The 14,585-nt window shown below is 40.0% G+C and overlaps 1 protein-coding gene across 2 annotated transcripts in view; it reads right to left on the bottom strand.

Annotated features, from left to right (window-relative positions):
* The window catches only part of SNX29 (sorting nexin 29), a 465,348-nt gene that overhangs the window by 297,697 nt on the left and 153,066 nt on the right, over positions 1-14,585 (bottom strand). For both annotated transcript variants that reach the window (XM_075179779.1, XM_075179780.1), the window contains exon 15: positions 1,814-1,917. In XM_075179779.1, coding sequence (XP_075035880.1) covers positions 1,814-1,917 — 104 coding nt within the window. The remainder of the gene's footprint in view (positions 1-1,813; positions 1,918-14,585) is intronic.

Below are 14,585 nucleotides of genomic sequence, written 5' to 3'. Positions count from 1 at the left end.
AAATGTTGGCGTATTTAAACAAGTAAACTCATAAATTCTCCTAAATTAGGTGTGATTGCTTCACTTACACAAACCGCTCTGGTCCCAAACCATTGCCTGACCAAATTCAAAATATATCATCTCTTTTCCTATAAATATTATCGAACACGGATGAACACAGAGTCATATTCCAAAAAATCGGTCCACCAGGAGTCCCAGATTAGGTCTAAACTCCCCCCCCCTCCCCCTTTCCTCCCCCTTTAAATCCCTTATTTATAGTCACACTTCTTTACAACTCTTAACAGATCTCTTAATAACTTCAAAATTATTGTATTTTATCTATTTATTTATATTATGATATCACCTCATTTGGGATTGTTCTTTTTATTCCTATTTTATATTTCAAGATAATATTTATTTAAATCTTTATTGAATATGTTTTAAAAAAAAAAAAAATGAACATTGCTGACTAGAATGCTGACGGGTTTGTTCCAGCGCCATGTGATGCACACACCCTAGGGTCACTACTAACTATATGAGTAGTGACCCTAGGGTGTGTGCATCACATGGCGCTGGAACAAACCCGTCAGCATTCTAGTCAGCAATGTTCATTTTTTTTTTTTTTAAAAACATATTCAATAATGCAGAGGAAATGCAGAGTAAAATACAGGACTGTGCTCATCTACACCAGGTCACTGTATAACAAGAAAGCTAGTGGCTGCCATGAGGTATAGATAAGGTTACACTTTGGCTTACTGGCTTACTTCCCACTTCCACAAGTCTGCTCTGTTGACTGCTAGAAAATACAGCATCCATCTGTTAATGTTCCCTGGCTGTGTAACCCCTTTAGAATCTCAAGTCTCCTTTGCTGTATTGCAGTCTTGGATGAGGACAAAAAAAAAACATGTTTCCATAGGCAGCACAAAAGACCCCCAAAAAATAGTGGCAGCTACAGACTACAAATCATACTTGCCAACTCTCCCTAAATGTCAGGGAGACTCCCTGAAATAGGGGTGATCTCCCTCACTCCCTGAAGAGTCTGGCATTCTCCCTGATGCTGAGCCAGTACAAGACGTGGTTGGCTTCGCCATCTGTGGTATGATGACACAGTTCAGAAATTGTGTCCTATGTCCATGTATTGATGCCTATGGAGGTGGCCATTTTCATGGAGACTAATATTCAATCAAAGACTGACAGGTAAGACAACATGACTTCAGTAATGGAGACAGAAATGTAAGCGACACTTTAGTCTCTAGAGATTCATTATTCAAAATGATGCAATTCGCCAAGCCCCGCCCCCGCACGCCCTCCACCCCCGGGATCTCCCTGAAGTCAACGAGGAAAAGTTGGCAAGTATGCTACAAATAGTTATCACCCAACACAAATAAAAGAATATCATTGCACAATAAGTGTAATAAAAACACACACTTTTCACAATAACATACTACACAAAGTCCAAATACATTTTAAAATAATACAACTATTTAAAAATAACAAAACATAGTACAATATTAGATTTTCAAATCGTTTTCCCTAAACCTCTTCAGTTGGCTACGCACAGCAAAGATGGCAGCATTATTCACCCAATCAATTTACTAGGAACCAGTCACATCCTGTCACAAACTGCCCCCTTCGATGGTTTCAAGGGAACTTAAATGGTCTCTCTAATGTACATGCACAACATTGATTATTGAAAATTCAGTCTTATAAGAACACTTTTGTATAAACATGTTGAACTGTGTGTAACCGGCAATATGGTTGTTTGTTCTGAAATCTTATAGAACAATAAGGGGCATGCACACATAGAAAATAAGAACATGCTGACTGGACTTACCTCTATTAGCTTTCGTTCATATGAACTGGCTAGTTCATCATGATCCACCATTGGCTTTACTTCCGGGATAATTTCTCCATCCATATTGCGGAGGTTTGGCATTGCTATTAAAAATAGGAGGATATGTATTAAAAAGAGGTCCAACTAGCAGCATTTATGACAATATAAACACATTGGTGGGCACTGTAGATTGTCATTTTAAATCCAAATAAACGAAAAGTCAACATACTTTTGCATGCATATTTCCAAGTGTTACTTATTCATTTATATATGTATCCTATTACGGAGACTCAGAAAAAATTATTAATATCAGATTAGATTTAATTTAATCAAGCAATACAGGTAAGGGTTAATAAATGTGGATGGACAAATGGATGTATAGACAGATATAGATATACAGATAGATCTATATATAGATATAAATACATATATATATATATATATATATAGTGCTTGTGGCTTTCTAGTAATAGAACATTTTTCTAAATTCCTAAAGTATACACCCCAATGCATTTACTCCCCAGTTTACCTTTCCAAGGGGATGAAGGCAGGATAGAGAGGATGACATTAATTCCACACCTGCAGTGCAGCTTTCCTGGCCTGCACTGCACAGTCATAATTTTAGCCTTGCTCTGTTCTGTCTGCTTCTCTTTGTGATGTCACTGGGTGACAGAATCATTTGCCTTAAGTAAGTACAGTAATTGGCAAATGAACTTCTGAAATAATTTACAGTAGTGGGTCCATTATTCCCTATTATCTGTGTATTAATGTCTATGCAGTGGCACAATTGAATGTTCTCTTTATTCTGCAAAACTTCCTTTTTTTATAGAGATGGATGCACTGACCATATGTGCCAAAAATCATTAATTTTAAACATTAAAACCTCCCCTTTAGTTGATGTACTAACCAAACATGCTTATCATTATTAATTATAGGTATTCCTCGAGCACAACGGGATTAAAATTATATCTACAATTCTAAGAAGAAAAATATACTGAAACAATAATGGTAAGTCGTAGAGTAGCTGAACTACAATCTTGTATATGACTTGAGGCTACATTATATTTTAGCTCTACAGTTGTTTCAATTAATGTGGAGCTTAAGGGTAAGAAACTCAGAGAATTTTGTCTTCCACAAATTACAGTACCCAATGCAAGACACATTTAAGACATGTGGATGAAAATATGACGATGCTATAAAGTCTCTATGGAATTTGACACTTTGTTGAAGACCCTAGAGGCATAAAAGAAAAAAAGTGAATATTTATACATCCACATGTCTTACAAACTGGCAGTTTCCTTGACATATAATGGCACACATCAGTCAGGTTCCTTATCTGAACGATCCACTACGCTGGGATGATACAATTATGTAAGGATAAGCTACAGCTTTTTACATGTTTCAGTAATGCAAAACCAATCAGTACTCAGGAATCACTATTCACGGTTGTCACATTTTATACCGAGGTCTTCATTCAAGCTGTGGTTCTATGCCCATCTGAGAGTGGAAAGCGCACCTCTATGTATGTGGGCATGTACCTGGCAGACTGGTCCCATTAACCCAGTGTTTTACTTTCATCCACATCCTCTTAAAACAAAACAAACAGAATATGTATTTTAGGTTTTTGTTTAAGATTGTGATTGATATTGCAATAAAGTATATGGATAGCAATTTCAGTTTTGTAGAAATATCACATACTCATGGTATGTAATAAACGATAAAGTGAGATTGTCATACATAATATATGGCCTTAAAATATATATCTCGACTCCATGCAGTTCTGTTTAAAAACCAATGTGACTATTTCACCTGGAAAAACCCCCACAGAACGAAAGAAAAATGTGCTGTTGCCCTCAGCAACCAATCAGATTCCAGCTGTCACTTAAGTAGTATTATTCATGAAATGTAAGTAAATATCTGATTATGTCTAATATAAACGCTGTGCCTTATGGCAGTGGTAGGTAACAGGTAGCTCACCCGCTGAGCCTTCACCTGAGGCCCCGCTGCAGGCTGCTCCCAATGTTATCAGAACAGGGGCGGCCGATCTCCGCTCTGCACAGTGCAGGGGGGTCACGTGGCACACCCAGAGGAGGAGGGAGTGCACTGTGCTCACCTCTCCTTCCTCTATGCAGTCTCTTAGAAGACTGGAAGAATGTGCAAGCGGCCCTCCAGCTATTTCACGTTGCCTATAACTCTCTTATGGGTTGTCTCTCCTTCCTCTGGAATTGTAACATAATATCCGTATTTATCCATGCTTACCCGACAATAACATCTGTACACATACACAGTACAGATGACACAACCACTGATTTTAGACAAGATAAATAATAGGAACAATAAAAAGCTCAAGTGTGCAAATTAATCGTTGCAGATTTCAAATTCTCTCCAAATAATAGTGTGAACACTAAGACCTGTTAGAAGATAAATACATTAAAAAACGGAAAGGTCACAAAGAAAAAAAAAAATCTGTTCCAAATAACCATTAATGCAAATGGCATCTTTCCCATTATCCCAGAAATAAGGCACAGAAAGCTAAATGTGGAGCAGACAACAGTACAGCGGATGTGTACAGTCGGTTCAGGGAACAACTGTCACATTTTACATTTGGGATTACACACACATCAATAAAAACAACCTGTATGCTGGGTAAATTATCTAATTTACCATATTAATCAGCATTCATCGCACAGAAGAGCAGTAAACATCTCCCGATACTAATACACACTATCGACGGTTCTCCTTACCAAAGTTCCACGGTTATTCTAAATATCCATGCTTGCCTGTTACTTTGCAAGAAAACTTTAGAAACTGTAGTGGGAAAAATCTGCTATAACATTCAAAAAAGACAAACGGAGAATTCCTAGCTAGGAGATACATGATAGCACCAAGCCTCCAGCTCCCCCAAGGCAACATAGTAGTTTGCTCAATTACAAAACCAGCACTTGTGTGCACAGAATCTTCAGCCAGTTAGGGGAGAATCCTGAATTAGGAGAATCCTGAATTGGAGCACACTTAACCCATTACTTGACAATCATTGAAATCCATAACCTTGGTGAAGTGGATTAGGGAATTATTAATTCCATCAATAAAGGAGCATTTGCAATTATAAATATGTTGCATCTAGGGCATAGTTGCTGACTTTGTGACTCTGTCTTCCGGGAGGACAGGTCACATGACAGGGGTAGTAGGGGGCGCAGTGCCATCTTTGAGACACCACAGCCATGCCCCCACTATAAAATGATGGATCCTAAAAAATGCCCAAATCCACAGCATTGAATAGCGGGGCTTAATGACGCGATTAAGCCCCGCTATTTTTAAGGAATTTATAGTTTATAAACAGAGCTGAGATGATGATGGCCAATTCATTCTGCTCTGTGGGTGAGGCTGGGTAGGTCTGGGAATTCCGTGTGAAAGTAAAATTATGGAGGAAGTTCCGCATTGAACACATAAGGCCAAATTCCACCGGAGAAACGTGCAAAATTCTGCAGCTTAAAAATTAAAATTAAAATTAACTCATCTCTCTTAGACCTAGACATGATAAAGAATTTGCCGTTTGTAAAAAATACAAATTACTTCCAATTCAGATTCTCTACCATCCAAGTTTGTAATCCTAATTTTTTTTTTCTCTTACAAATGTCTTAATGTCGCCAGTCTCTAACCTCACAATCAGGCATGCACTCTCATTTCACATTCTAATATTTATTATTATTTATTAGGTGATGAGCTCATACTTGTCAACTCTCCCGGAATGTCAGAGAGACTCCTGAATTCCGGGTAGATCTCCCAGACTACTGTGAAATGAGGCGTAAGCATCATTACGACATGGGGGTAGGGTAACAAATGATGCGATTTGCCACGCTCAGCCCCCACCTCCCGTCTGGGAATTCCCGGAGGGGAACATCAATAAGTCGGCAAGTATGGACTAGGCAATTTTCTTATATTTAAAATGTATGCACATTATTATTAGGCATGGGGTACATTTCACAACACCTTAACCCTTTCCTACTAATATTCTGCATACAGTAAATATTAAGAACAGATAGAGATAATTTCATCCAGAACAAAACAAGTAAAACTGCTTAATATGTACGTATGAAACATTACAAACAATATGTATAAATGCAGACATATCACAGTGCCAATTATCCAATATATACTAACTGATTTATTGAAAAGAGTATACTTAATATTTCTACAGCAGCATAAAATGCAGAAGACAAATAGAAAAAGAAAAAAGAATATTTTGCTGTATGTAAAAATTCCTGATTCTTATAAGTTACTTTTATTTTTCATGTTCAAAGAAAGTCTCTACAAACCTAGAGTTCCCCTCAATTCACAGACGAAAATTATCAATTGAAGGTTAACAAAGACCTTTATACCGACGCTTTGAAGACTTTGTTCACAGATCACAGCAAACCAGACATGAAAAGTTGTTACCGTTGGTCTCTTAGGCCTTGTAGTTTTTCATTTAAAGAAACTTTTAAGTGAGTGGTTAATATAATATGCACAATGGACCAGAATGCCTAGTATGTCTTCTTGCAGTCAGGGTACTTTTTAGCGATGCTCAGGCTCGGTTCCGAACACACTCGTACTTAGGGGATCCGAGTACTGAGCCGGATAGGTACTTTCGCGCTTTTTCGGAATCCAAAACGAGGCAAAACATCATCGTGACATCGCCGGATCTCGCGAGTTTTTGAATCTATAAATACCGCCCTCCACGGCGATCTAGCGCCATCTGAGAGAGGGATACAGAAGAGGTAGGATAGAGTGTAGAGCAGTTGGGCAGGCAAACTTAGAGAATTGAAAGAGGAGGGTGGTAGCAGTGTTAAAGAAATCTCCATTGCTCATTTTCATTGCTGAAATACAAATATACTAGTCCTTGCAGGCTTTTCTTCTGAATTTGCCCCAAAAAGTATAGGGTGTTATATACACCCAAAGACAAAAGCTCCACTGCTAATTGTCATTGCTGAAATACAAATATACTAGTTATTGCAGGCTTTTCTTCTGTATTTACAACAAAAAGTGTAGGGTGCTATATACACCCAAAGACAAGAGCTGCGCTGCTGCATTGCTAATTGTCATTGCTGAAATACAAATACGAGTCCTTGCAGGCTTTTCTTCTGAATTTACGCCAAAAAGTGTAGTATGTTATATACACCCAAAGACAAGAGCTCCATTGCTAATTGTCAGTGCTGAAATACAAATACTAGTCCTTGCTTGTTTTCTTCTGAATTTGCACCAAAAAGTGTATGGTGTTATCCAAATGGATTCACAGCAGTACACAGAAGAGCAGGAACAGCAAGCAGCTGCTGCCACCAGTCCTGATAATAGTAATCCCAGTACGTTTTCTGGTAAAGCCTATGTAAAAGTACATAGTCTCTTTAAGTCAGGGAAAAAAACATAAAAAAAAAAACAAACACCATTTACCGTGGTGAAAAAAAAACCGAGCTGTAATCCATGAAAAGTTATCTGCCGAAAAAAAGAAAATTGCCAACATGCCATTCTACACATGCAGTGGCAAAGAAAGAATGAGGCCTTCGCCTTTCTCTATGAGTACGAGATTTAAAATTGTTACTGAGGCATCTTCTTGTAAGGTCACTCGTGACCAAGCAAGACCAAGTCATTCGGACTCCAAAAAAGTGGTGCACAAATACTTTTACGTGTAAAAGCCGAGCTGGAAGAAAACAGTAAGGCATTAGAGGAAAATGTATGCTCAGATTCAGAAATGACACCAATCCCTGGGGAGAGTCCATCCACCAGTGCTATGTGTAATCGTGACCATTCTGATAGTGTACCCATAAAGAAGGCCCCATTTCTGCTGATGTGTGCCTGAACAGCCCGAGTGTAGCCGGTGATACACAAATTGAGGATGCCACTTTGGAATTAGAAGAGGATGAGGTGGAGATTTGTGTAGGCGACGAGGGCGCTAATGAGGATGTTGATGAGGATGATGTTGTTTGTGTAAGTCCTGCACCAGTGGAAGCAGTTCTGGCACATGATAAGAAGAAGACCATTGTTATGCCTGGACATAAGATCAAAAAAGCCACTTCTTATTGTGGAATTATTTCTACACAAATCCTGTCAACAGTTGTCTAGCCATTTGTAGTGTATATAAAGCCACAGTCAGTAAAGGTAGGGACCTTAACCATCTAGGAACCTCATCCATGTTATGCCATTTGAAGCGAGTTCATGGCAAGCTGTTGGGAAAATCGGAAACTTATGCTAAAAATAACAATAAGCAGTCCAGCATCAGCTAGGTCCTTCTCTCAGCTAGATCCCGACACCTGCAATCTACACCCACAACACCGTCCTCATCAATATCCTCAGTAGCGATCGGAGTTAGTCCTGCATCCAAGTTGCTAAGGCCAGATGACTCCTCCACTATCCAGGATTACTCAGAAGTATTCTTCAGTGTTAGTCCCACGGTTGCTGCTGCTGGGGGTGAATCTTCACCCCAGAAGCAGACCAATAACAAAACTAGTAGTTTACAACAATTGACTTATAAACAATCGTTTGCAAGAGGAAGCAAGCATGAAAGCTGTCACCCAGTAACAAACGGATCACAGACACCATGGCGACTGTGCTAGTATTAGATCTGCGTCCAATATCCACTACTAATGCAGCTGGTTTTAGACAGTTACTTGAGGTCTTGTGTCCCCATTACCAAATTCCATCACAACACCATTTTGATAAAAAAGCTATTCCTCACCTCTACCACAAGGTTCGCAAAAATGTAATTATTGGGCTACAAAATGCCATTCTACCCACTGTACACTTAACCACAGATATGTGGACAAGCGTAACTGGGCAAACTAAAGATTATATGACTGTGACAGACCACTGGGTTGGTGATTCGCCTTCACCAGCAGGAACAGCAGCAACATGTACCCAAGTACGTCACATTTTTCAAAGGCAGGCTATTCTATGTATCACCGGCTTCACTAACAGGCATACAGCTGACAATCTGTTACAAAAACTAAGGGATGTTTTTGCGACATGGCTTATCATGCTTGGACTCTCCTCAGCATATCATTTATGATAACGCCCCCAATATTGTCACAGCATTACAGCTGGGTGAATTCCATCACATTCCCTGTTTTGCTCACACAATAAATTTGGTGGTGCAGAGCTTTTTAAAAAATGACAGGGACGTGCAGGAGATGCTGTCTGTGGCCCGTAAAATATCTGGACATTTCCGGCACTCAGCAACAGCGTGTAGGAGATTGCAGCAGCTGCAAGAGCAATTCAATTTGTCTTGCCACCAACAGAAGCAAGAGGTGGTGACAAGGTGGAATTCCACCCTGAATATGCTTCTGCGGATGGAGGAACAGCGAAAAGCTATCCACGCTTACTCCACAAGCCATGACATTGGGAAAGGAGGGGGAATGTATTTTAGTCAAGCACAGTGGAGAATACTTTCTGTGTTGTGCAAGGTGCTGAATCCATTTGAAATAGTCACCTGTGAAGTGAGTTCAGACACTGCTAGCTTGAGTCAAGTGATTACCTTAATTAGACTTTTGGAAAAGCAGCTTGAGAAACTGAAGGAGGAGATTAAACATAGCAATTCTGCTAAGTATGTCAGACTTGTACATAAAGTACTTTATTCGCTTCGCCGGGATCTAAGAGTTATCAAAATCTTGAAATCAGATCACTACATTTTGGCGACTGTGCTTGATCCTCGGTTTAAGACCTATGTCTTCTCTTTGTTTCCAACTGACCCAGATCTGAAGAGATGCAAGGAGCTCCTGGTGAGCAAGATGACAGCTCAAGTGTTACGTGACAGGACGGTGTCCCCTCCTTCAGTTTCTCACTCAGCTGCTGCTAGGGAAAAACTTAGCTTTCCCAAGAGACCCAGGGATGATGCAGATGACTCTGCACAACATTTTGACATCTGGTCTGGTCTAAAAGAATTGACCAAAAAACATGAAACCTCTACAGTAACTCCACCTGATCCTACTATCAACATCCAAAGGACGGTGGAGGATTATTTTCACGACAGCATAGAAATAGACACATCAGACCGTCCCTTTACATAGTGGGAGGAAAAAAGGGAATTTGGAGACCCATGTACCAACTTGCTTTGCACTGCATAAGCTGCCCACCCTCTAGTGTGTACTCGGAAAGAGTTTTTAGCACAGCCGGGAACCTTGTCAGCGATCGGCGTAGGAGGCTTCCTCAAAATGTGGAAAAGATGATGTTCATAAAAATGAACTTCAAGTCCTTTCGCGCCAATTACTTCAGAATACTGAGACTTCTGTAATGGTGGATTCCAGCAGTGATGAATTAATAATGTGTGAAGATAATATACACACTGATGAGGGTGAAGATGAGGCTGAGGATCATGACAACAACATCTTGCCACAGTAGAGTTCATTAACACCACTGTTACCTTAGGTGTCTTAAGGCCATTGTTACCTTGTTTTGTGGGGGCCCAAACAAACCAAACACTTCAGCCACAAGGAGTGTAACTTTTGTGGCTGAAGTGCTTGGTTTGTTGAAGTGTGCATGTCCTTTTTAAGATGCAACATAAGGGTGGATGGAAGGGCCCAAGGACAATTCCATCTTGCACCACTTTTCTTTTCTGCCACTGATGTGTGCCAATGTTTCCTAGATGTGCTAGGAACTGCGGTGTGTTTGAGTCATTGCTTTGTCACTTAACATCCAGTCAGGTCGCTGCAGTATTTGTCCGAAAGTGTATAAAAATAATAATGTGACCTGTGAGGTGGTCAAAATTGACTTCAAATAACTTGAAATTAGCGTTAGTGAGGTTAATAACAGTAATTTCCAGTCATTTTGAGTTAATTTTGACCACCTCACAGGTCACAATATGATTTTCATACGGTTTTGGCCAAAGTCTGCAGCGAGCTAGCTGGATGCTAAGCCACAGAGCAATGACACAAACACACAACAGTTTATATCACATCTAGGAAACATTGCCACACAGCGTGGCAGAAAAAATAAATAAAAGTGGTGCATGATGGAATTGTCCTTGGCCGGCCCTCCAACCCACCCTTATGTTGGACCTTGAAAAGGACATGCACACTTTAACAAACCAAGCACCTCAGTGACAAGGAGTGCTAGTTTTGCGGCTTGGTTTGTTTGGGCACCCACAAAACAAGCTACCAATGGGCTTAAGGCAGCTAACAATGACATTAATGAACGCTACAGTGGCAAGTCATGCGTCGGTGGAAGCAGTTGTCAGTGATAAGAAGAAGGCCATTGTCATGCCTGGGCATAAGACCAAAAAATCCAATTATTATGTGTGGAATTATTTTTACCCAAATCCTGACAACAGTTTTCTAGCCTTTTGTAGCGTTTGTAAAGCCACAGTCTGTAGAGATAGGGACCTTGACCATCTAGGAACCTCATCCCATACGCCATTTGAAGAGAGTTCACGAGAAGCTTTTGGGAAAATTTGAAACATATGCTAAAAATAAAAAAGCAAGCAGTCCAGCATCAGCTAGCTCCCTTCTCTCAGCTAGCTCCCACCACCTGCAATCTACACCCCCAACACCTTTATCATCAATATTGTCACTAGTGATTGGAGTTAGTTCGATTGGAGCATCCAAGTTGCTAAGGCTAGATGACTCCTCTCCTATCCAGGATTCCTCAAAAGAATCCTTGAGCATTAGGCCAGCTGTTGCTGATCCTGCTGCTGGGGGTGGATCTTCAACCCAAAAGCAGACTAAAAACAAGACTACTAGTAGCTTACAGCAACTGACTGTTAAACAATCCTTTGCAAGAGGAATCAACTATGACAGCTGTCACCTAGTCCCAAAGCGGATCACAAGCGCCATGGTGACTATACTAGCATTAGATCTGCATCCTATATCCACCATTAATGCAGCAGGTTTTAGACAGTTAATTGAGGTCCTGTGTCCCCGTTACTTAATTCCACCTCAACACCATTTTACTAGACAAGCAATTCCTCACCTGTATCAGGAGGTTACAAAAAAGAAAATGATTGGACTACAAAATGCCATTCTACCCACAGTGCATTTAACCACAGATATATGGACAAGTGCAATGAGGAAATCTAAGGATTATATGACTGTGACAGCCCACTGGGTTGGTGAATCGCCTTCAGCAGCAGGAACAGCAGCAGCATCTAACAAACAACGCCAGATATTTCAGAGGCTGTCTATTCTGTGTTTCACCTCCTTCACTAAAAGGCATACCGCTGACAACCTGTTGGAAAAACTAAGGGATGTCATTGCAGGATGGCTTATCCCGCTTGGACTCTCCTGAGGATATGTGATTTCTAATAAATGCCACCAATATTGTTAGAGCAATACAGCGGGGAGAACGCCATCACTACATTTTGGAGACTGTGCTTGAGCCTAGGTTTACTAGCTATGTCTTCTCTTTCTTTCCAACTGAACCAGATCTCAAGAGATACAATGAGCTCCTGGTCAGCAAGTTAACAGATCAAGTGGTACATGACACGACAACGTCTCCTCCTTCAATTTCTCAGGCAACTGCTGCTAGGAAAAACTTAGCTTTCCCAAGAGACCCAGTGGTGATGCAGCACAACAATATGACCTCTGGTCTGCTCTAAAAGAATTGCCCAAAAATCGTGACAGCTCTGCCGTAAAATGAACTACAAATTCCACAAGGAAGGCCTTTACAGGCAAATACATCATAGTACAGAGACTTCCGCATTGGTGGATTCCAGCAGGGATGAATTAATATTGTTAGAGGATGATGTACACAATGAGGGTTAGGATGATGTGAAGATTGCAGGTAGTGGGATCTAGCTGAGAGAAGGGAGCTAGCTGATGCTAGAATGCTTATTAATATTTTGGGTAGAATGGCATGTTGGCAATTTTATGTTTTTCTACAGTATACTTCCCCTTTATCAGGTAGGTGTTTTTTTCATTACCAATGTAAAAGATTGTTTTTTGGATTTCAGTTTGCCTGACTTAAACCCACTATGTCCTTGAGCATAGGCTTTAGAAAATGACATAGAAGGACTAGTTTAATCATGACTGGTGCCAGCAGCTGGTTGCCATATCGATGCCACTGAGCAATGTCACTGGAGACTGATAACAAGAACACGGCCTTCCCTCCTGTTTCAGTGTGAGCTATGGCAAAGTACAATTTCACTGGAGACTGACAAGAATGCTGCTACCCCTTCTGTGCCTGTCTGTGAAATGGCGCCGGATCTTCGTGGAGGGAGTTACTTATAGAATCCAAATCTCGCTAGATCCGACGAAGCAACAATGATGTTTTGCCTCGTTTTCAGTTCCAAGGGTGCTCGGTACTCGGATCTGCGATGTTTGGATGGGCTCGGTTTTTGGAAAACCGAGCATGAGCATCTCTAATAAAAAGTAAGTATTCTAAAACAAAATGGGGGTTCATTCTATAGCAGTTGGTGGTATATATTATATGGATAGGGCTGTTAAAAATAAAAAATAATAGACTCAGAATACTGCACAGTGTCAAATAAGACCATGAATTGCTCTTTAAGGGTCAACAGCTAAGCTGTAAGGATGCACTCACATGGAAACAGAATTACAAAGTCAAACAGGGACGGTAAGAGTTAAAGCCTCCTATATTTTTCTAAAATGACAACATAGGTTTAGACACCTTTACCTAATCAAATGATTGCCCTTATTTAAATGTTTGACAAAAAATGACACTAAATGAATGCAAAGATCATCAGACTCAAGCTGAATGACAGTCCATGGTACGTGTATTCTTTCCAAAATAGCCAGTAAAATCAGTTTGATTTTCAGGTTTCAGTCTCAAACATGTTCTGTTGTCAGGAATGGAAAACCAGGACCTATTTTTGAGGACTGAACAAGCATTTCATGCGAAACACACCACAGTGCGATGGCATGGCTCCAAAGAGAAGTTTCACTGCAGGAAACATTTACAGTACCGCCTCTGTCTCTTAGTATAACTCCTCTCTCTTGTAGTTTGATTTCAACAACCAGTTTACCATGCATACAGTGTAGTACCTGTCCGTACTGTGTGCTGAGAATAGGATTTTATATAGCACAAACCTTAAAGGGAAAAGATGAACACAAAGACCGAGGATCGATTTAATTTAAACCCTCCAACAGTCATAATTAGATATAGCAACCTTTGGAAATAAATTTGAATTCTGAACAGTAGGGCATTGTGTGAGATGTAATTCAATAACAATTTACATTCCAAAAGTCGAAAACTCATGATCGAAATAGTCTCAGTATTAAAAGATATTAGGATTATTAAGAGAGAAAAATTATATAAAATACATTAGAATTGTGGCAAAGGTTCAATAAGTTACATTACAGTGCTGTCTGATTGAATGTCCGTGCCCTATTTATAATGCTATCCTTACCATATAAATAGTGTTGACCTGTATTCCAACATTGTGGTATTACCAGGAAGCTGAAGTTGATGGCAAGTGTAACACTGAAAAGTGTGGATATATCCGATAAACAAAGTCACACAAAGACAAACTGTAGATTACACTGAAAGAAGGAGAATACATCATGACTACTTAGAGAATTGGTTTGTTCAAAGACTATTGCCTAAATATGCAACTACACTGCAATTGTTCATGTAAATTTCACCACTGATAATGTCTGAAGATGATACTTCATTTTAAACCATTTTAATGAATGGATAAATGCTGGAAAATAGGTATCTGATTTAATGAAAACATAAAGCATAAGAAAATCAAAGTAACCAGAGCCTCTGATGGACAGCTCTTGCCACATGGTGATCAGAGACTGGATGCAAATCACATCATCAAGGCCCACCACCTCAGTAATCACCAAGT

Source organism: Mixophyes fleayi, chromosome 7 (genome assembly GCF_038048845.1).
Source record: "Mixophyes fleayi isolate aMixFle1 chromosome 7, aMixFle1.hap1, whole genome shotgun sequence".
Classification (NCBI taxonomy): domain Eukaryota; kingdom Metazoa; phylum Chordata; class Amphibia; order Anura; family Limnodynastidae; genus Mixophyes; species Mixophyes fleayi.
This window is presented reverse-complemented; position numbering and strand designations above follow the sequence as displayed.